Here is a 23,862-nt window from a genome sequence, read left to right on the forward strand (position 1 = left end):
GGGTGCTACTGCCAGTCAGGGACGCAGGTGACGCTGTGGGTTAAAGCTTCAGCGCCTAGGACTTGCCGATCGAAAGGTCGGCGGTTCGAATCCCTGCGGCGGGGTGCGCTCCCGCTGCTCGGTCCCAGCGCCTGCCAACCTAGCAGTTCGAAAGCACCTCCGGGTGCAAGTAGATAAATAGGGACCGCTTACCAGCGGGAAGGTAAACGGTGTTTCCGTGTGCGGCTCTGGCTCGCTAGAGCAGCGATGTCACGCTGGCCACGTGACCCGGAAGTGTCTCCGGACAGCGCTGGCCCCTGGCCTCTTAAGTGAGATGGGCGCACAACCCCAGAGTCTGTCAAGACTGGCCCGTACGGGCAGGGGTACCTTTACCTTTACCTTTTACTGCCAGTCACCTTAGGTGATGCTGAGCTACATAGACCAGTGGTCTGACTTCCTGTGTTTCTTTGATGATAACTTCCTGTGTTTCTATGATGACCATGCCAGCATCTCATACTAACGCAATATTAGGAAGTCCCCACCCAAAAGGCAAAAATCAGGGCAGTGAGTGACCATGCAGATAGCTGGAGTTTGTGGTAGGGGACAGCTGGCTATGTCTTGTAGCTAGGGTTTAGGCATGAGATTCCTCCAAAACCAGGTTTTTCCAATATTCTTCTTCCGTATTGTGTATAAATGTTTTCCATTTAAACACACATCTCTCTCACTCACTCTTACATACATATAAAGATTTATAAATCTCATTTTTGAGATACAAATTGCTACTTTTGTAAATACAGGTTTTAGCTTTCAGAGCCATAATCTCATAATCTTTTTATGGAACTGAATTATATCACAGGAAATTGCTTCAATGGAATGATTTCTCATGCTTCCATCTCTCTCTGCCCCCACATTAAGAAGTTACATAAATCTTAACACAGTTGAGGTTATGTAGCTATTTTTAGGGTCTTGTATAATTTATTTGGAGAAGAGCACTTCTGCTGCTGTTCTCCAATATGGAGACTTTGAAAGAAAGAAGTAAGGTATTCTAATAAAGTATGAATTTAGAACCTTGCATTCACACACCCAATTTAAGAAGTTTAGTTTCTAGGTTGCATTGTGGCTAGCAGACATTCAGGAATTAAACCCAGCCCCACTGCAGATATAACGGCCCTGTTTTGATTGTGGTCTTTAAGCTTCAGGCTCATGGGTTCCCTTCCCTTGCCTACTTTAATTTGCTCACTTACACCCTGTTTGCTTTTGAACCAGTATTAGAAGCCACGGTTTGAAATGGGGTTCTAATTCAGGGTTGCTCAAATCAAAGTTTGTCCGATTTAGCCATTGCCACAAACTGTTGTTTGCTCAGTCCAGGAAATGAGCGAGTGAACTGGATGAAAGGAGGGAAGGAGAAGGAATATGCAAGCATAAAGCTTATTCATAACAACTTGGCCCTGATGCCTGAACCGTGCCATTACATATAATAAACAAGTGGAATTTCAGGTGATTCCAAAGAGGTGCAGGGTGTCCGCCCACCAGTATGCAAAGGTAGGTGTGGCCTTGTACAGTAGTATCTCAGAAGTCAAAAGGAATCCATTCCGGAAGTCCATTCAACTTCCAAGACGTTTGGAAACCAAGGCACAACTTCAGATTGGCTGTAGGAAGGTCCTGCAGCCAATCAGAAGCTGTAGAAGTCATTCTACGTTGGACATTCAGGTTTCAAAGAACGTTTGCAAACCAGAACACTCACTTCCGGGTTTGCGGCGTTTGGGAGCCAAAACGTTCGACTGGCGAGGCATTCGGCTTCCAAGGTACAACTGTATATTGAAGTGTTCTAATGAACCTGGCAAATCTCAGTGCCAGTCTGAAGCACCAGCAAACATCTTGTGCATGTTGCCTGTACTTGGAATTTTGCTTCACTTGCATAAGCAGTTTTCTCCAGTTTTCCATTCCACCAAAGTATAGGTGGACAAATCTTGCTAATTCTATAATGACGGCTCATGAGCAGTGCCTGTGGGCAGGTTTCTCCCTTTCTCCATAGTGAAAGACAAACTCCTATCAGTCAGAACCCCCAAAAAACATTTCCCTTTGGATGTAATGCCTGGGGGATGCGAAACTGCAGTAGCCCTTGAGTCTGTGATGTGTGCATTATGAAACCAAGCAGTAATTGAGATTAAAGATACTCCACTGAACGTAAAACTAGTTTAGATCATTGATTAGAAGTGTGTAGCCATTGTAGCCAAAGCCCTCTCTTCCTATGAATTAATGTCAGCTTTTATAGTCCCTTCTAGATCATCAAAATTACTTCATAATGACCAAATATATTATAACTAATTGGCTTAAGAAAGCAGACTGCTTCAGAGGTCACCCTTAAATGTTGGTGTTTCTTGACTAACTTCTTGCATTAAATCTGAATACCTTTTTAATGTATGCTTCATTGCTCAAGTCGATGAAAGAAGGATCTTTCCTCTCATTTAGCACCCAGCCAGTGTGTTCCTTTGGAACATTGTGTTGGAGAAAGACTTAAGTTAGTCCCCATTGAAATCCCTTGGGCCACATCCACACCATATATTTAAAGCACCGCTATACCATTTTATCCCCTTTAGATGCTGGAGAGTTGTTAAGGTAAAGGTAAAGGTACCCCTGCCCATACGGGCCAGTCTTGCCAGACTCATCTCACTCTATAGGCCGGGAGCCAGCGCTGTCCACAGACACTTCCAGGTCACGTGGCCAGCGTGACAAGCTGCATCTGGCGAGCCAGCGCAGCACACGGAACGCTGTTTACCTTCCCACTGGTAAGCGGTACCTATTTATCTACTTTCACTTTGACGTGCTTTCGAACTGCTAGGTTGGCAGGCGCTGGGACCGAACGACGGGAGTGCACCCCGCCGCGGGGATTCGAACCGCCGACCATGCGATCGGCAAGTCCTAGGCGCTGAGGTTTTACCCACAGCGCCACCCGCGTCCCGGAGAGTTGTTAGGACACCCCTATTCCCCTTGTGGAACTAGAATTCCCATAGTTCCCTGGGAAGAGGGATTGTCTGATGAACCACTCTGTGAGGGGAATAGAGGGTCTCCCAACAACTCACAGGACCCTGAACAAGCTCAAGTTCCCAGGACACTTGGAGGGAAGCAACAATTTTTAGTGGCATAGTAGAGTTTTAAATTCATGGCACAGAGAAAGACCCAGTCATTCCTAACTTGTCCCATTCATTTCAGATAATGTAATCTGGATACAACCTACTGTGTCTTTCAGAAAAATTGCAATCCTGAAACCTTCCTACACAGGATAAAATATTGCATATTTAAATGAAAAATAAAAATGAATGTTACCACTTGGTCGTAAAACTGGGAGTGGGCAATAACTGCTATCCACTTCTCCAATTACATGAATGGTGCTCTGGTTTTCAGCCAAGCAGTCCTCCCACCTTTACAGGGCTGACTCGAGATGCTTTGCTACCTAAGGTGCATAGTACACCCTGAACATGCACAGAATTGGCTTTAAAAGGGGTGGGGTGGGAAACTTGAGACCCACCAGAGGCTGTTGGACTCCCAACTTCCATCAGCCCCAGCCAGCATGGTCAATAGTGAGGGAAAGATGAAAACTAATCCAACAGGAAGACTGCAAGCTCCCTATCCCTGCTTTTAATTTCATATCAGTAGATGGAGCAGACAGAATCCTCATTACCTTGCAGTCTGCCTTCTCTTCCCAAAGGACCTTAGATACAAACTGGGACATGGGTGGTGCTAATTAAAGTAAATTTCCTAGGGAGGATGAGAGGCTATGTTACTTTTGCAAGATGGGTGAGGAACTTTTTTCTTTTTGTTGTCAGATGCAGTTCCCAACACTTGCATTACACCACTGGTTTTTGGCAGTGCAAAATCCATGCAGACTCTGACGTGGGTGGTCTAAACCACTGAGCTTCTTGGGCTTGCCGATCAGAAGCGTTCGGCAGTTCGAATCTGTGTGACAGTGTGAGCTCCTATTGCTCTGTCCCAGCTCCTGCCAACCTAGCAGTTCGAAAGCACGCCAGTGCAAGTAGATAAATAGGTACCACTTCAGCGGGAAGGTAAACAACATTTCTGTGTACTCTGGTTTCCATCACAGTGTTCCGTTGCGCCAAAAGCGGTTTAGTCCTGCTGGCCACATGACCTGGAAAGCTGTCTGTGGACAGACACTGGCTCCCTCGGCCTGAAAGTGAGATGAGTGCCACAACCCCATAGTTGTCTTTGACTGGACTTAACTGTCTAGGGGTCCATTACCTTTTACCTTTTAGATACAAACTCCCCAAACCCAAATAACTGAGGTGGGGCAGAGATAACTATTTCCTGTAAGGCAGGGGTGTCAAACTCAAATTCATCGGGGGGCGCATCAGCAGTTTGTAGGCTGCCGCGCATGCGCTGAAGAGGCGGCTTTCTTGTGTCAAAAAAAAAAGCGATAATAAAAGGTGAAGGCTGGTGGCCGGCGGCGGCTACACGGGCCACAGGACAAGCTGTTGGTACAGCCACCACCACCACCCAACACACACATCTGTTGAATGTGGTGGCTGTTCCAGTTTGCCCAATGATAGGGCCAGTCCTCCATCTTGGTAGGAGCTTCTGTAGTTCTGATAGGCCTGGCCATCAGCTCCAAGCAAGGACTGATAACCATTTGGGGAAGAAAGACCAGAAGGTGGTGTTGCTAGTTATGGTCATGGGTGTTCCTAAGACTGGACTATGGGTGCCTTTGCATGGCTGTGGCTAGATTGGGAGATGATACACAGGAAGTAAATCCATAAGCTACATGCTCATCATGGCACATTACCGAAAACTATTTCTGTCATCAGGCTTCTGCCCTTCCTGGCACACTGAATTATGTTGATAGCTAAGAACAGTTCCCTAACTACAAGCCAAAGCTGTAACTGTTTGTGCATAATATATTTCGAAGACCTTGATGGTTGGTTCTGATTAACTGCTAATATTGAGCAGCATGATACATATTTCCATTATGCTTGAGGCTTATCTGTATATATTTATACAAGGCAAAATCACTGTGGATGGGCTGTGAGATTTTGGTGGTAGACTACACAAACACACACAGAGAGAGAAAGAGAGAGAGAGAGAGAGAGACTTCTGAAAACTCTGTAAAGGAGATTATAGGGACTTTTTATTATGTTTTGCGCCTTTATTTCAAGGAGTGGCTTGTGGCTTTCTGAACTTTTTAGATCTGCTCCATCAATAACGGTGAGAAGCTCACTGCTCTTCCAGTGGGCATTAGAATGAACTCCAAAAGCAAATACCCAAAGCATCCTTCTTTGCTTTAGTAGATGAGTGAAACTTGGAGCTCAAAGAGCTGAAATATATGGATTCTGTGCTCCTTGGAGGATTGCTGCCCATATTGACTGCTCTTATGCTATCCTCTTCCTTGGTTTCTGAATTCAGAAAAGTGTGTTTCTGTATGTCTTCAAGAGAAATGACCCTTCTGCCTGACTCTAGATGTCTTACGGGTTCAGCTGCATATTGAATTGCCACACGACCTCTTCCAGGCTCTCTTCCTATAAAAAGACCTTTTATTCACCAAGTGCTTAGGAGCGGTGTTGTGCCTGCTTATGTCACATCCTCCAAGCCCCTAATGCAGAGATGGGGAACCCATGGTGCTCCAGATGCTGTTGGGGCAGAGCTCCCATCATCCATGAACGACCAGGTGGTCATTCAGGTTAGGACTGATGAAGTCCAAGAACATCTGAATGTCACCAAGTTGGAGAAGACTGCCCTTGTCAAGACCACTCTTGCTTCAGTTCTTGTTCCGTAGGGAAACTAGCAGTGTTTCCCTCTTATAAGAAGCTGTTGGACCATTGCCATGTGCAATGTATTTAAATGGAAATGCAGTGGGGTGTTATTGTTGTTTATTTTGCACAGTGGTGCCTTGGTTCTCAAACTTAATCCATTCCGGAAGTCCATTCCAAAACCAAGGCGCGTTTTCCCATAGAAGGTAATGCAAAATGGATTAATCCATTCCAGACTTTTAAAAACAACCCCTAAAACAGCAATTTAACATGAATTTTACTATCTAACCAGACCATTGATGCATAAAATGAAAGCAATAATCAATGTACTGCAGCCTCGCAATCAATCAATCAGTAGCTGAACTGGGTTCCACGCAGTCACAAAAACAAAAAAAGAGCCGTAAAAACAAAAACACAAAATAAATAGCAAAAACAAACAGACCTGGGCATAACACTCAAAACGGAAGTGTGGCACTCAAATCAGAAGCGTAACACTCAAAACGGACCATGTTCGGTTTCCAAAAAAAGTTCGCAAACTGGAAACACTTGCGTCTGGGTTTGCAGTGTTTGTGGTCCAGGTTGTTTGAGTACCAAGGCGTTTGAGAACCAAGGTACCACTGTATTGTTGAAGGATCCTCTAGGTGGGCCAACAATGCTCCTATGTCTAACATTATTCACATTATCCATGGCAACCATGCTTTCCTGTTCTTGTCCTCCAGGCTTATCTTAGCAGCTAACAGAGATGAATTTTATCACAGACCGTCAAAATCAGCTGACTTCTGGGACGGCAGCAATGAGATCCTCAGCGGTACGTAGCACTCTCCTTGAGTAATTTTTCATATATTGCATTTATGTACATGGTCTTCCCTCTCCCCTTTCATCCTCACAGCAACCCTGTGAGATAGGCTAAGCAAAGCTAAGAGATGGTGACTGTCCCAAGATCACTCAGTGAGTTTCAAGGCTGAGCTGGGGGATTTGAACCCAGGCCTCCCAGGTTCTAGTCCAAAACTTTAATCACTAAACCATGCTGATGCTAATTTTTCTCTCTCTTTGCCTTTGACTGTAAATCTATGTGAAGTGAGTTTTGGAATGGGCACCTATCATCTGTAAGCTGGGCTGTGATGTGATATTTCAGATGCCTCTCAAAGACCCCTGCATTCTTATTACAGGCGAGGTGTTCTGAAATGTTGCTTTTATTGCTGGTGGTTGTGGTTGTGGTGGTTTGTCTTTGTTTTTACAACTTTCACAGCAGTGTTTTAATTTGACACCTGAAATCGAGTGATTTGAGCCATAGTTAAATCGTAACAGAAATGCATTTTGCTCTCCCATAAATGTGGTCCGATATCCCATTTTTCAAGCCTGCAGTTTTGGCCAGGAGACAAGTGTCTTCAAAAATAGTTTAATAGCTTGGGGTTAAAGAGAAAGTGTGTTGTTCTTTGCCTTTTGTCAGTTTGCAATTTACTGAAAGCGACTTTTACCAACCTTCTACCTGGTGACTTTTTAAAAAGTTAACCAACCTTTTTGTTCACTTAAAGCTCTGCCTCTCTTTCAAAGAAAACCAAAAACATCTTTTCTCTGCCTAGCCAAACTGAAGCATAAGCCTCGCTAGGCACATAAATAAAAATGAGACACAAGCAGGCAAAGCATAGCTTTAAAATCTTTTGACGGTGCAAAGATTTTTCTTTTATGCTTGATGTTGTTATCATTGGCAGGAAGAATTGTAAGGATAAATCACTCTCTCTGCACTGCAGTTCCTTTTACTTTCTGAAAGTCTCTCACTCATTCCAAATTCTTGCAAGGGTATGCTGCAAACTTCCCCACCCCCATTTTTATACAAATGCAAAGGGTGTGTGTGTGGAGTGGTACACTTTGATTCTGAAACCTGAATTTTAACCAGGCACCAGGCTGTAGCAAAGTGGGGAGATGCTGAACCCACTTTTTTGATGTGTTGTTGTTGTCCCTGTTTAAGCTTTTCCCTGCCTATTTTTCTTTTTCTTTTTTCTTCATTTTCAAGGCAATAGTGCCTTGAAATATTCTCAAGGGTGTTAGTGGTCTAGGTTTCATTTCTTGTGTGAATAACACCCTTTGAATTAATAACACCTGCCTTTTTTGTCTCAAATAAAACCAGACATACTGGGCCGGTGGGGGGCCGGCGTGGAAAATAATTGCTGTAAAATGGTTTTGCATCATTTTTGCCTTTACGCAGCCTTGTATTTGCTTGCCTGGTAGCCCATAGGCAACAGGGAACTCCATGCGGATGAATGAGCGGAGCTGACAGAGGAAGGAAGGAAGAATGGATCATTCTATGGGGGGAACACACTTTCCTCCACAACCAGCATGGAAATGAAGCCGGTTGGCAGAGGGCAGAAGGGAAGATCATTCTGACCTTCCTCTACCACTGGGGTGGGAAACCATTGGGTGTCCGGATGTTGCTGTTTCTGGGGGCCACAATTTTAAACAGATATTGACTATCTGGAACATGTGCAGCGGAGGGCAACTAAGGTGATCAAGGGCCTGGAAACCAAACCTTATGAGAAATGGTTGAAGGAGCTGGGGTATCTTTAGCCTGGAAAAGAAGAGACTGAGAGGAGACAGGATTTGTTGTTGTTGTTTAGTCGTTTAGTCATGGTGACTCTTCGTGACCCCATGGACCAGAGCACGCCAGGCACTCCTGTCTTCCACTGCCTCCCGCAGTTTGGTCAAACTCATGCTGGTAGCTTCGACAACACTGTCCAACCATCTCGTCCTCCGTCTCCTTGTGCCCTCCATCTTTCCCAACATCAGGGTCTTTTCCAGGGAGTCTTCTCTTCTCATGAGGTGGCCAAAGTATTGGAGCCTCAGCTTCAGGATCTGTCCTTCCAGTGAGCACTCAGGGCTGATTTCCTTAAGAATGGAGAGGTTTGATCTTCTTGCAGTCCATGGGACTCTCAAGAGTCTCCTCCAGCACCATAATTCAAAAGCATCAATTCTTCGGCAATCAGCCTTCGATAGCTATACTCAAATATCTAGAGGGTAGGACCCAAACCGGTGGATTCAAACTACAAGAAAGGAGATTCCGACTGAACATCAGGAAGAAATTTCTGACAATAAGAGCTGTTCAACAGTGGAACCAACGGAGAGCAGTGGGCTCTCTTTTATTGGAGGTTTTTAAGCAGAGGCTGAAAGGCCGTCTGTCGTTGATGCTTTAGTTGAGATTCCTTCATTGCAGGGGGTTGGGCTAGAGAACTCTTGGTGTGCCTTCCCATAGTTATTTGATTCCATGAACACTCATCGCACCCAGTCAGCATAACCAGTGGTCCAGGATAATGGGAGATGTTTGGGAAAAGGCAGAACTCAAGGAGGGCTGAAAGCAGAGGAAGTGAGGGGTATGGCTTTGGGGGGGGGAGGTGTGGCCTAAGAAGGGCCAGACAGAGAAAGGCCAGACAGAGAGGCCTTGAAGGTCCCCAGGCCTGGGGTTCCTCACTCTTGGATTAGAGCAGCCTTTCTCAACCCTGGGTCCCCAGATGTCGTTGGACTAAAACTCCCATCATCCATATCTAGCAGAACCAGTGGGCAGTGAAGCTAGGGAGTTGTAGTCCAACACTATATGGGAATCCATGGTTGAGAAAGGCTGGCTTAGAGCAGTGTTCCCCAACCTTGGGCCTCCAGCTGTTTTTGGACTACAACTCCCATCATCCCTCACTAGCAAGACCAGTGGTCAAGGAAGATGGGAATTGTAGTCCAAAAACAGCTGGAGGCCCAAGGTTGGGGAACACTGGCTTAGAGTATCAGACTAAAACTGGCAAAAACTCAGGTTCAGATCTCTGCTCATCCATTACTCTTCACTAGGTAACTTTGGGCCAGTCACTACCTTTCAGCCCTAACCTACCTCCTGGGACACTTTAAAACCCACTGAGAGCCAAATCAGGCAGTATTCTTCCAAGGAACACACTCAACCCTGGAGCTGGGCATGTCCCTCGTGTTCTCACATCTGAAATGTTGGAGGATATGAAAGTATGAAGCTCTTGAACAGAGACTACAGACACCTTTTAGATTTTTTAAAAATGCTACTTACTTTATTACTGTTGTTACTGTCTATTTTTGAAATTTTACAAAATTTGCACACTGCTTGAATGGAAAACAAACAAGCAAACCTCAACACGATCCACAAAAAAGATGAATCGATAAAATGTTCAATAAAAGCAATAGAAAACAGTAAGTTGAAGCATTCAAAAAAATAAAATTAGCAGCAAACTGAAAACAGATTAAAACACACATTAACCATTCTAAGTATTTGGGTAGGCTTGTCTAAACAAAAAAAATGTTTTTAGCAGGTTTGGATATGGAGGAAGGAAAAGAAGGCGGGACGTGGCTTGGAATCAGCAAGAAGGGCAAATTGGCAGCCCTGACGAACTACATGCAGCCAAAGATAGACAAGAATGCAAAAGGAAGAGGTATGTATATGGAAACGAGAGGGGACTGGGTTACATGAACATTCCTGGAAGTTCCCTTAATATGCAGATTCTTCAGCTGTAAATCCTGCAGTCGAAAGTGAATCACACAAACTGCAGCAGCACTGCCCTTACTACAGTCATATATTCTGTTGCGGTGTTCCCAAACCTAGAACAGCCATGATTCAGTGGTAGAACACCTGCTTTGCACACAGAAGGTCCCAGCATCTCCCGATTAGACTGGGAGAGAGCCCCCAATGAAATCCTGGAGAGTTGCTGCCAGTCAGAGTCAACACTATTGAGCTGAATGGATTCTGTGTAAGGTAGCTTCCTGTGTTCCCTCTCCCTTACTAAACCAGAATCTTCTCTTTCAACCCCCTGCCCCTCCAGTATAGATCCAGAAGATCTCTTTGTATGGAGACAGATTTTTGGTCTAGCTGGCCCTACTCACTGTCAATGTCGGTAGCAACTCTCCAGAGTCTGGGGCGGAGATCTTTCCCAGGTCTCCCTTACCAGGGGTGTCTTAACTGGAGATGATAGAAATTGCACCTGGAAGCTGATGCATGCAGAGCATGTGCTATGTACCACTGGTTCATATGCTCACTTCAAACTCAGTTCTTCTTTCCCTCCATCTTCCAGTGTGTTTGGAGTACTCCCATCACTGATTATAGGAATGCACTCATGCAGTATTGCTGCCACAGGCATTATGGACTAGCTTGCAGTGAAAAGTTGTTTTTCTTATGCGCTTTTAGTTTGCATTTTATGGTTGTTCTCCCCCCCCCCCAATTATTTTTATTAGTTTTCCAATGTTTTTTACAAATCAAACCGAATTACTTTAATACAATTTCTTTTTTTAAAAAAAATCAGCTTCGCCGCTCCTGTTACAAACATATGTCCATCTTTTCCTCCTGTAGCCACATCATCTCTTCATTAATATCCATTTCATCCTTCACTTGTTGTTGTCCATTCTTACAGCCAACCGTCATTGCCTCCTTACCAACAGTGCCTTGGTTATTTCTTAAAAATATAAAATCCATTTCACTTGTGTAGTCCTTCATAATCATTATTGTCTCCGACCAGGTGTGCTGGGAGAGTTAATTCTTATCTTCCTTTGGTCAGTCTTTGCAGTGTTTACAAAGCCACATTCCAATTTCTGCTTGCATTTTTATGTTGCGAACCACAACATAAAATCTATAGATGAAAGGCAATATACTACTATTACTACTAATACTAGGATACACATATTTCATGTTTGGAAATGGCATGCATCGGCTCCCATGGTTACATCAAGTTAGTTGAAAATGGTGCTGTTCCTCTTAAAAACAACAACAAGCAACAACAACAACAACACACAACTGCTTTAAAAATTCTGCTCTAAAAACCTGCTTGCTACTTTGAAATTAATTTTATTTCCATAGGCTTATGCTTCCAACTGTTGCCAGAAAATGCTTAGATGTGTTACATATTAAAGTGATGGGCTTGTAATTGCTAGGTTGCTTCTATTGATGATAATGCTAGTGTTCCAGCCAGCCCGGATTTTGGTAGAACAATTAATAGCATTTAACTGTCTTGGGAACCCATTGTTTTGGAATAATTCAGTGTCCTCCGGAAAGCTGGGTTATCCCTATATTTGGATACCTAAAGCTTAAGCAGGATTGAAGCTTCATTTTAGGTAGAATTGTGGGTGTCACCTTTGTTTCCTGTGCGAAAGGTTTGAAACTAGGCAGAAACCGCTTCTTTGCTGGAGGATCTATAACTCAGTAGTACTGAATTTGTTCTGAATCTGGCATTTCCAGTTACAAACCAGGTAATGGGGAAAGCATTTTCCTGAGCTCCTAGAGAACCACTGCCAGTTAGAAATAGGGAATAGTAGGATTTGGGTCAGGGTGGTCCAAAGCATGCCCCAAGCACTGCATGCAACCCTCAAGACCTTCTTTTGCAGCTCTCGACAACATTTGACGCCCCTCCAAGCCCTTGTTCTGCCTTCCCATAGCTGGGTAAGCGAGGTGCTGGACTTTGTGAAATAGGTGTGAGGCTTTGACAGAGTCCTAGAGTCCTTCTGTCTCCTTTCCCAAGCCTAGTTAGTGGTTTCCCAGCTTTGGGAAAGTGGAGGCAAGGCTGCAGGAGCCGTCCAGAGCCTCTCGCCTCCCTTTGCCAGCTTTGGGAGGGCAGCATAAGGTCTGAACCAAATTTAGGGCTCACTCCACCACGTGACAAGGCAGTGTATGGCCCACAGATTTTGTGTCAAAGTTGCGGCCCACTTGGTATGAAAAGTTGGGCTGCCCTGATTTAGTTGGACATACAGGATGGAATTCAATGTCCCATGACTGTGACAGTTCCATCAGGGCAAACCTTTCTGCTTCCTAGATGGAACAATCTCTGCTCTCCTCCCTCCAAGCACTGCTCTGGGGGTGCTTCTGACACACGCACACCCCCAAACTGATTTGGGGGGGCTCAGGAGGAAGAGGGAAGGGAACCCTATTGTATTAATGGGTCTGGTTGCACTGGCTCCCACTAGTGCAACTGTTTAGTTGAATTCGGCGCATAGACTGATCGGTATTAGCCGGCTTCCAATGTTCCTGCCATACGTAACCATGGCGGAAGGACTTAGAGAATGTCAAGGCTTCTAACTTCTAACATCGGAAGTGGCTGCTGGATCAGACCAAAGGCCCATCTTGTCCATCAATCTGTTCTCACAGTGACCAGCCACTCAGTGGAAGCCCACAAAGCAGTGAAGGAATGGGTTTCCCAAACCCAAAACTGACTGTGCAGGCAGTTTGAAACTGCACCAAAATCCCAATTTTTCCTTAGCTAAAATCCATTAACTTGAGCTCTGAGTCAATGTATAAACAAAAACCCGGCTGTGCTCGAAGCTCTCTCCCTTATCAGTTTGTGACGGCAAGGATGACCTTGGCTGTTCTAGTGGAACAGGGATGACACTCTGGGCCTTATCTTACACTCTGACCACAAAGACCACAATCCTGACGCACAGTCCTAAGTCTGGGAACAATGCCAGAGTGTGTTCTCGGAGATGATGACCTCTTCCTCCAAGATAAGAGTAGGAAGAGGAAGATCCTTTTATGGTCAGAAGTATAGGAAGGAATATCCTTTTATGGTTAAGAGTGCCGAAGCAGGAACATCTGTGATGTCAACCTGCATGTACAAGCTGACGTGGCTGGATTCCTGGGGAAGGGGGGAGAGGGTGCCTGGAGGATATATATACTGCATGTAATCTCTCATTTCTTTGGACTTGCTGTGGACACACCACGCAGGTGCCTTTCTGCTGTTCCGGAGAGTAGAAATAAAGAACTCTTTCTCTGAACCAACCCTTGGTGTCATTTGACTTCCTTCTTCCTGTCCAGGAGCAACGCAAACCTAATTGGTGAACTCCAATAAGGCTACAGCAGGACCTGAGTGCAACTGATAGGTTGCCCTCCATGAATGTGTCTAACCATCTTTTAAAGCCAACCAAGTTGGTGGCCATTGCTACATCTTGTGGGAGAGAATTTAATCATTTAGCAATGCTCTGTGTAAAGGGGTACTTACTCCTGGTTGTCCTGAATCTTCCAATAACCAGCTCCATGAAACGCCCCCCAGTACTACTCTTAAGAGAAAGGGAGAAAGTCTTAAAATGTTAAATTTTAAATGTGATGTGTACCGAGAATAGAGCAGATCTTAATTGCGTTTCTCAGCGTTTCTGCATATATTACACCTGCCCACATCCTGGGGAGCTGGGTTTAGCTCTGCGTTCCCAGCATTGCTTGAAATACTGTCTGACGGACAGTAGAGCCAGACCACAGTCTGGTGATGTAGTCTCCCCTCCAGAGTAGGCTGGAGCCTCTCTCTGTTTGGCTACAAAGTCAGCTAGCCACAGAGTGGGGAGGAACAGCGCTTGGGGGGGTGGGGATATAAAAGGAGTTTCTGAGGGAGAGGGGTAGACAAGGCTGGATTTAAGATGAGAGGTTGGGCTTGGTTTTGAGGAGGGGCAAAGGTTCAGGTTAAGAAATAGGGTTTGGTGGGAGTTAGGGAGTGCAGTGGTGTAGCGTGGGTTGTCAGCACCCGGGGCAAGGCAAGTAATTTGCGCCCCCTAACCCGTGGATTTGCGCCCGGTGCGGCTGGCCCCCCCTGCACCCCCCACGCTACGCCACTGAGGGAGTGTGTTCAGAAGAACTGGTTCTGAGGGAAGTTAAGCATTCACACTGAGGAGGACTACTCATAGCAAGAGGATGGAGCCTCGCAGCTTGGATAGGGAGACCGGGTTGAGGGTCTGGGGAAGGTATACAGGCCAGAGTGTCCTGGGAGGGCTGAGTCTGAGCCGGGAGAGGTAGATCTTGTGGGAATACAGTGGTACCTCAGGTTAAGTACTTAATTCGTTCCGGAGGTCTGTACTTAACCTGAAACTGTTCTTAACCTGAAGCACCACTTTAGCTAATGGGGCCTCCCGCTGCTGCCGTGCCGCCGGAGCACGATTTCTGTTCTCATCCTGAAGCAAAGTTCTTAACCCGAGGTACTATTTCTGGTTTAGCAGAGTCTGTAACCTGAAGCGTATGTAACCCGAGGTACCACTGTATGGGCTACCTGGGTCTCAGTAGAGTCAGGAGGGGAGAGTTCTTCTGGGTACTGAAGACTCCCAAACCAGCAACAAGGGGTGAGTGGATCCCCTGGGTCTGTAATACCATTTAGAAGACCTCATGAACCAAAGGATTAAGCTGCGAAGGAATCTGTATGGTGCTGAAAGTATTTAACTGTAATATCAAAGTGACAGAAACTAAGTTGAGCATTTTACCCTCTATTCTAGAAACCTAAACATTTACCATCTGAAGTGTAACACCTGATTTTTAGTAACTGAAGAAGAGTTGTGCCTATAGCATTATGTTTAAGCCTGAGACATAATTAAATAAAATAAGTTAACATCAACCTGAAAGAACACATTTCCTGACCCGCTTTGTTTCATAAACTTATTTTTTGTTTAATAAAACGTTTCTTGTTTGTTTGATCAGCTCCTGCCTGAGACTCTAAATCATTAAGTTTTCCCTCACACAAGTCCCCCGCCAGATAATCTGTGGTAAATTGTAGAAATTCATGTAATTGGTGTACTGTGAGGTGGGTGCACTATATTTAATTGAGGGCAGTTAGCGGGAGAGGATCCACCGCATTATTAATTGGTGGTATTAAGTGGTGGGTTTGCTACAGCAGATTTGCAATGATCTTAATTGTGTAGCATTACTGACTTGCGGGAAATAAAAGGATGCTTTGATGGGGTTGGTATTATTTGTGAAATTTGTCTCAGAGGGGGGCATAAAACATTTGAAAAGCCTTTAAAAAAAAGAATTGATCATATAAAGGTCGCTTATTAACGGTGAGCCTGGTACACAATTGATCAAACTTACGTTAATCCGTTTCCATGCTATGTCCTTGACTGCAGTGAGTCAGAAAGCTTATTCATTTCTGCTACTTGGTTGAGCTAGCCCAGTGAGGGGGGAAATGTCCGTTTTCCTCATTGGAAAGCATTCTACCAGCATCTAACCCCCCCCCCTTTTCTCCCACTTTTCAGGTGCCCTCGTGACAAATTTTTTGACTTCAGATCTGGACAGTTACTCTTACTTGAAGAAAGTGGCCTTAGAAGGACACCTTTACAATGGATTTAATTTAATAGCAGCAGACTTGAAGTAAGTATATAAAAACTTCACAGCTAAGGCAGCAGAGGGGGAGGAAAAAGCAAGGGCCAATGGAGTGCATATAATGGATAGCACTAAATGTTTGCAGCATGGGTATATGTCAGAGCAAAGCCTATTCTGTCCCCCCCTTTTTTTAATGAAGAAATTGTGGTGGTGTTTTATTAAGGAATGAATTTAGGGTTGTAGCAGTCTTGAGTTGTTCCCAGAGCAGCCCCATTGAAACTGGTGTACATGGCAATTTTAATTTCAATGGGTTTACTTTGGGCAATGAATGTACATTTTACCTTTATTCAGTGGGCTAGTTTCTACACGCCCCCACAAACCGCATTCTGTCCTTCATCCAGGCAAGCCAGAGGCATTATCAGGACATAGTCCAGCCAGGCAAAAACCTTATGGGGTTAGAAACAGAGCCAGTGGGAGGTGTGGCCTGGGGAGAGATCTGAGGGCCAGGTAGGGAGGCCTGGAGGGCCACATTTGCCCTCTGAGCTTGAGGTTCCCTACGCATGCTACAATGCGGTTGTGGAGATGGGAGACGGGATTGCCAGCCAAGCTGCATAATAACTAAAAGGAGTAGGCATGGATAAGGAAGGAAGCGCGGTGCCATCTCACAGTTATTACAAACTAATGGCTGCAATCTGCTCGCTTTGTTCACCTGGTCAGGCATCTGGGGAGAACTTGAATGGGAAAGGAGCGAGAGGCAGAAACAGATGTGGTGATAATGATGAAGTCAAGGATGTCGCTCCCTGGAAATGTAAAATGGCACATCCCAGGTGTCAAGTGGGAACTGCCAATAATCCAAGTGGATCTGAAGTCAAGCACACTTCAGGTGTCATTTCACATGGTTCTGTAGATCTTTGCGGGGCTTTCTGAATTAGTCACATAATGAATATAGAATGCGGTCCTGGGAGAAAGCAGAGACAGAGTGCTAGTGAGCTCTGCAGTACCTGGCAGAGCTCTAATTAACCCAAGAGGGTGACCTCAACCTGGATTTGAAGTAGCCTTCCTAGAAGGAGGCATAAAGCCCCCCCCCCCCCGCCCCCCGGATCTGTGAAATCATAGCAATGAGGGAAATCGCCCATTGTTTGGATGTATATTACGAACGGTACAGCTGCTTAGCTTTTTGGATCCAGCAAACTAAGCACATGTTTAAACCTCTTATCAATATACCCTGTTTGTTCTACAAGCTTCTGTGGCACACTTAATCGTGCAGAGTTGTGGTGGGACTGTGATATCTACCAGGCGTTTGTGTAGCCCTGAAAGGGATGTAAGAATCCCCTGCTGGAGCGCAAAAATCTTGGGTCAACAGAGGCTGGATGACCATCTATCAGGGATGCTGTGGTGGCACCATGCACTGAGCAGGTGGCCCCTAAGATTCATTCTACCGCTTAGTAAAGGTAAAGGGACCCCTGACCATTAGGTCCAGTCGCGGCTGACTCTGGGGTTGCGGCGCTCATCTCGCTTTATTGGCCGAGGGAGCTGGCATACAGCTTCTGGGTCATGTGACCAGCATGACTAAGCCGCTTCTGGTGAACCAGAGCAGCACACAGAAACGCCGTTTACCTTCCCGCCGAAGTGGTATCTATTTATCTACTTGCACTCTGACGTGCTTTTGAACTGCTAGGTTGGCAGGAGCAGGGACTGAGCAACGGGAGCTCACCCCGTTGCGGGGATTCGAACCACTGACCTTCTGACCAGCAAGTCCTAGGCTCTGTGGTTTAACCCACAGCGCCCCCCGCATCCCCTAACTCTAAAATGGTATAATTAATGTCATTCCCCGCTCACTGGGTTAACCTGCCGCTGAACCAAATGGAGGGTGTTGCTAAGACTTTGCTGCCGCAAGCTTCAAATTGATGTGAATTTTGTTTTCATTTTGCTTGCCAACCCTGCCCCACAGTGCAGGCCAACATAAATCATATCATTTTGATTTCCTGTGGCGGAATACAGAAACGGGAGTGGATGCTGAAGTGTGTGCTGCTAGACGATCCTTTTGGCCCTTTGCCGATCTGTAAATCAATTATTTCTGGGGCTCTGCCACCCTTAGTTCAGCTCTGCTTTCAGCATTCCTGTTGCCTACTGGGGCTGCCTCAGCCCAGCCGAGCTGCCTTCTGGTTAGCTTTCAAATGCAGTAACTGGCTTTATTAAACTTATTATTATTTATTCATTTATGCCAGTTGCATTGAAGGATAGGTAGGCCTCTGCGGTATTTTGTAATGCTTCTTGAACAAGATGCCAAAGATGTTGAACTCAGGAACCAAAGCATTGTCTGTTAACGGTATAGTTAGGAGTCTGTGGTGTATACAGTGGTACCTCAGGTTAAGAACTTAATCTGTTCTGGAGGTCCCTTCTTAACCTGAAACTGTTCTTAACCTGAAGCACCACTTTAGCTAATGGGGCCTCCTGCTGCTGCCGTGCCGCCGGAGCACAATTTCTGTTCTCATCCTGAAGCAAAGTTCTTAACCCGAGGTACTATTTCTGGGTTAGCGGAGTCTGTAACCTGAAGCGTCTGTAACCTGAAGCGTCTGTAACCCGAGGTACCACTGTATCTGGGATGAGGAACCTCAAGTCCAAGGCCCAAATGCAGCCCTCCAGGCCTTTCTGTCTGGCCTTCAAGACATTTCCCAGGCCACACCCTGTCCCTGCTTTTCACCCTCCTTGAGTGCTTTTGCATGGCAGGAATGCATTCTTGAACTGTGATAATGCCTCTTGCTTGCATGGATGGCTGATTGAGTGATGGGTGTATAACTTTCACTGTATAAAGTTAAAGGTCCCGCTTGTTGCTCTGCTTGCTCTTGACTCTGGCACTGCCCACCACTGGCATGCTCCCCCCTCCCCAAAAGTTGCTCCCCTGTTGTGCATTTGCCAGTTCGCTCTTATGTGTGTACAGTGCATAGCCGACTACTTCAAATACGCTATATGTATTTTGACAAGAAGAGGAAGCCTCCCCTGGGCAGTAATTACTTTCTATATCCATTTCTTGACAGCTCAATAGAGTGTATCAAAGACGGATGGCTGCTAGCCAAAGAGGGGGGTATTCAGAATATGCCAAACAAACCATGTCCTCCTCCTGCTCTCCCTCCCCAAAATAGCACTCTGGTTTCTCAGAAGTAGTCATCAGAGTTCTTCCCCTCAAATAGGTAGCCTTTGGACTCTCAGTGTTTTGCGGTAGGATTTCAGGTGCATGCCAGAATTTCAGGCTTCTGCAATTTCAGTGGGTTCAAAGGCTCTGTTGCCCTGGTGTGGCAAACCCACTTTTTTGTGTGTGTGTTTTAATGGATGTTTTGCAGTTAGGAAAATCCTCTGAAAAGTGTTGGATGAATGAACGATGAACAGTACAAGCAAATCAGGGTAAAATCAAGATCCGAGCTCATGACTGTATAACACACACACACACACACACACACACACACACACACACACCTGCCCCACAACCAAATTGGAACAGATGCTCAGTAAAGACCAGGCATAGTCTAACCTCTGTGTAAGTTTTGTGCAAGCAAGTCAATGCACAAGTCAAGGGTGAGCCTATGTTTGAATAAAACATGATTTGTGTTCCAGTGTGTTGTAAATGCATACTGCAGCTGTTAGTAATCAATAGGTTGGTGTTTGAGCATCACTTGTATGTAGTGGAGCTTTGACGATACAAAGATTATTTGTGAAACTGAGTTGGTGGACATGTGTTGTGACCCGCCATGGGATAGCTGACCAGTGAATCCCAGGCTTATAAATGGAAGGAGAATAAATTTTTTTCTACGGACAACTTAAAAAATGCTGGGGGTCTTGGCAGACCACTTAATAACATTTTTGTTTGTTTATTCTACAAATCAAAATACATACGTAACTCATATTTGAATAACCGTCAAGGTGCCTTATAATGCAATGGAAGAAGGCAAAAAACCCACAATCTTATTCTTTCTTTAGCTTCAACATCAATATCATCACTGTATTATGAAAATCATGGGCCTTGGGCCAGGCTGCTGAGAAGGGCTCCTTTTTAAACATTTAAGGGGAAATTAGTAGACTGCACCAGTGCGTGAAAATCACAGGCCCTTGTTCAAAATGGTTTTGATTTCTGTCATCAGAAAAAATAAATTGAGCGCAAGACCAAGTGCAGATATTTCTGACTGCTCCACAACCTTACTGAAGATAATGGAGCTTTTGCACCATTGCAGCTTGAGAACCTTTGGCTTAGACAACGTGGCACCAGACATTCTTGGACTGCAACTCCCATCATCCTTGACTGTTAGCCATGATGGCTGGAGTTGGTGGTAGCTGTAGTTCAACAGCATTCAGATGGCAACACGTTGGCTAACCCTGGCTTGAAGTGTAGCTTAGTTCAGGTGCGTTTTCTTTTCTTTAGAAGGGCGGTCTCTGGTTTTGCCCCTTGGAAGCAGCAGTCACTCATTCTTTTGGACGGAGTGGGGAATGCATGTTCTCCTTCGTCTTCCCAGTAGTAGCACTTGGTTTTGTTTGTTTGGCTAGCACTGCATTCCCTCCCCCTTAGTTCTGGAGTGCCGATCTCTTCCGTATGGCAACCTTACTCTCTTGTCTGGACCTGTGGCTTGTGATGGAGCCATGTTAATCATGAGCATGGGTTTCAGAGAATGCTTTTTATAAATGTCATAGCTTGAAGGTCAGAACAATCCGTAGTAGAATCTTCTTCCCTGCTTCAAGTAAAGTGGACCATTAGAATTCAGCTGCAGACTGCCGCAAGTCGTGGTAGGTCAGGGAGAAGCTTTCATTTAAAACATTTCCTAGTGTCTCCTGCTTAGAGCGATGATCTTCAAATCCCAGTGGAATCATAACTACTGTAGGGCATCTTTGTGATTTGCTAATTTGCCCTTGGTCTCTCTGTAATGAAGATGAACGCTCTCCTGGAACCAGGGGCTGGGGAGGACATATAGGGAGGGCAGACACCGTTCAGAAATGGGGGCAGCCTTCTCTCCCTACAAGTTCAGGCGGTTTAGACCTCTCTCTGTTGCAATCATTCAGAGTCAGCCCTGACCAGATCTTTGTGGTCTGGGTACGATTAGCTCCTGCTCATCCCTTCTCAATGACAAAGCCACAAATACCTGCTCTGTGCTCAATCTGTTGGACAAGGTTGGGTAATAAATAGTCTTGTTTCTCTTTCCTTCCTTCCTTCCTTCCTTCCTTCCTTCCTTCCTTCCTTCCTTCCTTCCTTCCTCTTTCTTTCTTTCTTTCTTTCTTTCTTTCTTTCTTTCTTTCTTTCTTTCTTTCTTTCTTTCGCCTTCCTTCGTCCCTCTTTCTTTCTTCTTCTTTCTTTCTTTGGATTTTTTTTTAACAGCTTTCCTTTTTATAATTCAAGAATATTTGAGGTGGCTTATAAAGGAATGGCAAAACAGAACAGCATTTTTAAAGAGCCTCTAAAAATACAGTACAGCTTCTAAAAATTCCCTTCCACTGCCCTGCCTTTCCCGATGTCAGTGAGTACCTGAATGTCATTTATGGAGTCAAAACCATTGCTCCATCTACCCGCCATGCTGTCTACTCCTACTGGCAACAGTTCTCTTGAGCAGAAACCTTTCTTCCACCCTGGCAATGGGCATCCTTCAAACTGGAAGATGATGGGGATTAATCCTGGGGAAGTCTTCATTCAAAACATGTGCTCTCCTGCTGAGCCACATCTGTGTTCGCCCATAAATAGGAAATTTCTGCCCACTTTCAAATGCTTCTGTTCTTTTCTTTCTTGCTTTTAATTTGCTCCTGTTTCGAAGTCCATTCTGCACTTTCTCTCCCCCCACTACTGTAACAAGTGATAAGTAGAGTTCTCATTACATGGAGGCACATGGTTAGATCTCACTTTCCTGGTTTCTTTAGTTTACCTTTTTCCATTCTGCAGTGTGCCAACTCCAGTTTGGTTCAGCTAGCCCAAGATGGGCCCTGTCCTCACAGATTTTCCTTTGCTTCACTTATATGTCCAACTGTTTTCTCTGCTCTGGGAAGAGGGAAAGACAGCAAAGTAGGTATATTTTCAAAACGCAACATAAAGGGACTGTTCCGATTAGCTTGTGACCATTTGACAAAAGTGGGTAGAAATATGTGAGCAGCTTCTGAAAGTGCTGCTCCCTTCCATTGCCCTTGTGTTTTTTTGGGTGTGTTTTTTATGATGGCTGTAAAACAATCCAGGCAATGTGGTTGGCTTATATGCCAAATATTCACTGCGGCCAACATTGGATACGATAATCTCTGAATTGCAAAAGCCTTCAGCGATGTCTTGTGGATATTTCACCCTTAGGCTTTGATACTAGTGGCTGAGTTGCCCGCAAGGCACTCAGAATTCCCTTTGGTAATAAGATTGATCTTGAAACATAATTCCAAACAGTTTACACTGAAGCTATAAATTTCCGTGGCTGGCTCATGTTGCTGTTTGTCTGCGGCGAAGTTAACATCACTTGTTTTCAGAGGCTCTCTGTGGGTTGATGTTGGGCTGGATCCAGAGCTGCCCGTGAGCAGCAGAAGGGCCTCTTCTGTGGGCAGAAGGGCCCTTTCTGACATAGCGCAAGATTCTTGCCCAAGAAAGAAAGGACTGGGAAACCAGAGATCAGCATCGCAGAATCCCCTGTGCATTATACAACTTGCCGCCAACACTACCCCTTGCACAGTAGCTGCTCATCAGAACTTCTCCATCTAAGGGCCTCTCTGGATCCAAGCAGAGTAGATTCTTCTAAAAAGGCAGGATTAAAAGAAAAGAAAGGAAAGGAAAGCTCTCTCAAATAAATAAAAAAAGTACCTTGTCTTTCATGCTAGCTCTTGCTTTTAAAATAAAATGCATATGAATAAAAGCACGTATATCCTTCCTTTCTGTCATGCAAGATATCCAAGGCAGCTAACAACAATATAATAGCTATTGCAGGAATATAGGGTTGGGTCCAACTGTTTTTGATAAGAGCAGACCCAGCTGAAATCAATTGAGCCAAATTTATCATGTTTTTAATATTCTGTTGGGAGCTGCCCAGAGTGGCTGGGGAAACCCAGCCAGATGGGCAGGGTATAAATAATAAATTATTATTATTATTATTATTGGTCTCCATTGATTTCAATGGGTCTTTTCTGAGTAGAACAAACTTTGGATGCTCCCCTCCAGTCCTGAGGGTGGCAGCTCCTATTCCTCATGTCTGAGTCCGGCACTGCATCTTATTTTTGAAGACCATTCTAATATGGGCAACAGCGATGAAAAATCAGAACGGGTGGCAGTATTTTGGGGAAAAGCTGACCTGCCAGCCCAGTTTTAGAGGACAGAATGTGGCCCTTCTTTCCTGAGCTAGTTATAACATTCCCTTCCTGGAATGTGTGAATGCCAGCTTGTATATGTGTGTGTTTTCTAGCTGCTGAAGCTATTTGCTATTCAAATCTGTTACGGTTTGAGGTATGTGGAATAGAGAGTGTACTTCTGGGAAAATGTGGAATGTTGGGGAAATAAGCTACAGATGTCCTGAATTAACAAGGCTGTGCTTCAGATGCATCTCCCATTGTCCTGCCCCCCAACCCCCTAAACTCCAAGGAATCTTAACTGCTGAAATTCTCAAACCAGAACTTCAAGGCAAGTATTAATGTTGCTTTCACACTCAAGTCTGCTACTAAAGGAAGTCTCTGGTGACTACTTAAATCAGCAGAAGATAGTCTTTTGCAGCAATGCTTGGCTAATAGATACATGTAAGAACTGGCTCTGGATTAGCTTCTGGGGTGCCCCCTAACTCACTCAAAGACAGCTTTTTAAATATATTTCTTACAGGCTTGGCACAAACATCAGTCAGATCATGGTTTACAGAGCCTAACTGGTTTGATGAGTCTAAATTGACAAACTTTGGTTTGCAACGGGGCAGAACTCAGATTATAAAATGACGGTTTGAATTTAAGCAAGCTGGTTTATATTACATCTGACTCTGCAGATATACAAACTAGGCTTGATGTTTTCCACATATTTAGCTCTTTTTGCTTATGTCTTTAGGAGCGTATAGCCTTTCAAGGAGTTGATCTACATGGTCAAGTTGGGACATT

The 23,862-nt window shown here is 44.9% G+C and overlaps 1 protein-coding gene across 3 annotated transcripts in view; it reads left to right on the forward strand.

The window, feature by feature from the left end:
- The window catches only part of TANGO2 (transport and golgi organization 2 homolog), a gene marked incomplete at its 5' end in the record, with an annotated part of 85,052 nt that overhangs the window by 36,111 nt on the left and 25,079 nt on the right, over positions 1-23,862 (forward strand). For 2 of the 3 annotated variants that reach the window (XM_081893439.1, XM_081893440.1), the window contains 3 exons: positions 6,458-6,546; positions 10,049-10,171; positions 15,723-15,837. In XM_081893439.1, the coding sequence (XP_081749565.1) occupies positions 6,458-6,546; positions 10,049-10,171; positions 15,723-15,837 (327 nt within the window). The remainder of the gene's footprint in view (positions 1-6,457; positions 6,547-10,048; positions 10,172-15,722; positions 15,838-23,862) is intronic. The other variant, XM_081893441.1, reaches the window with a different exon arrangement.

Source organism: Podarcis melisellensis (genome assembly GCF_964234715.1).
Source record: "Podarcis melisellensis genome assembly, chromosome: 16".
NCBI lineage: Eukaryota > Metazoa > Chordata > Lepidosauria > Squamata > Lacertidae > Podarcis > Podarcis melisellensis.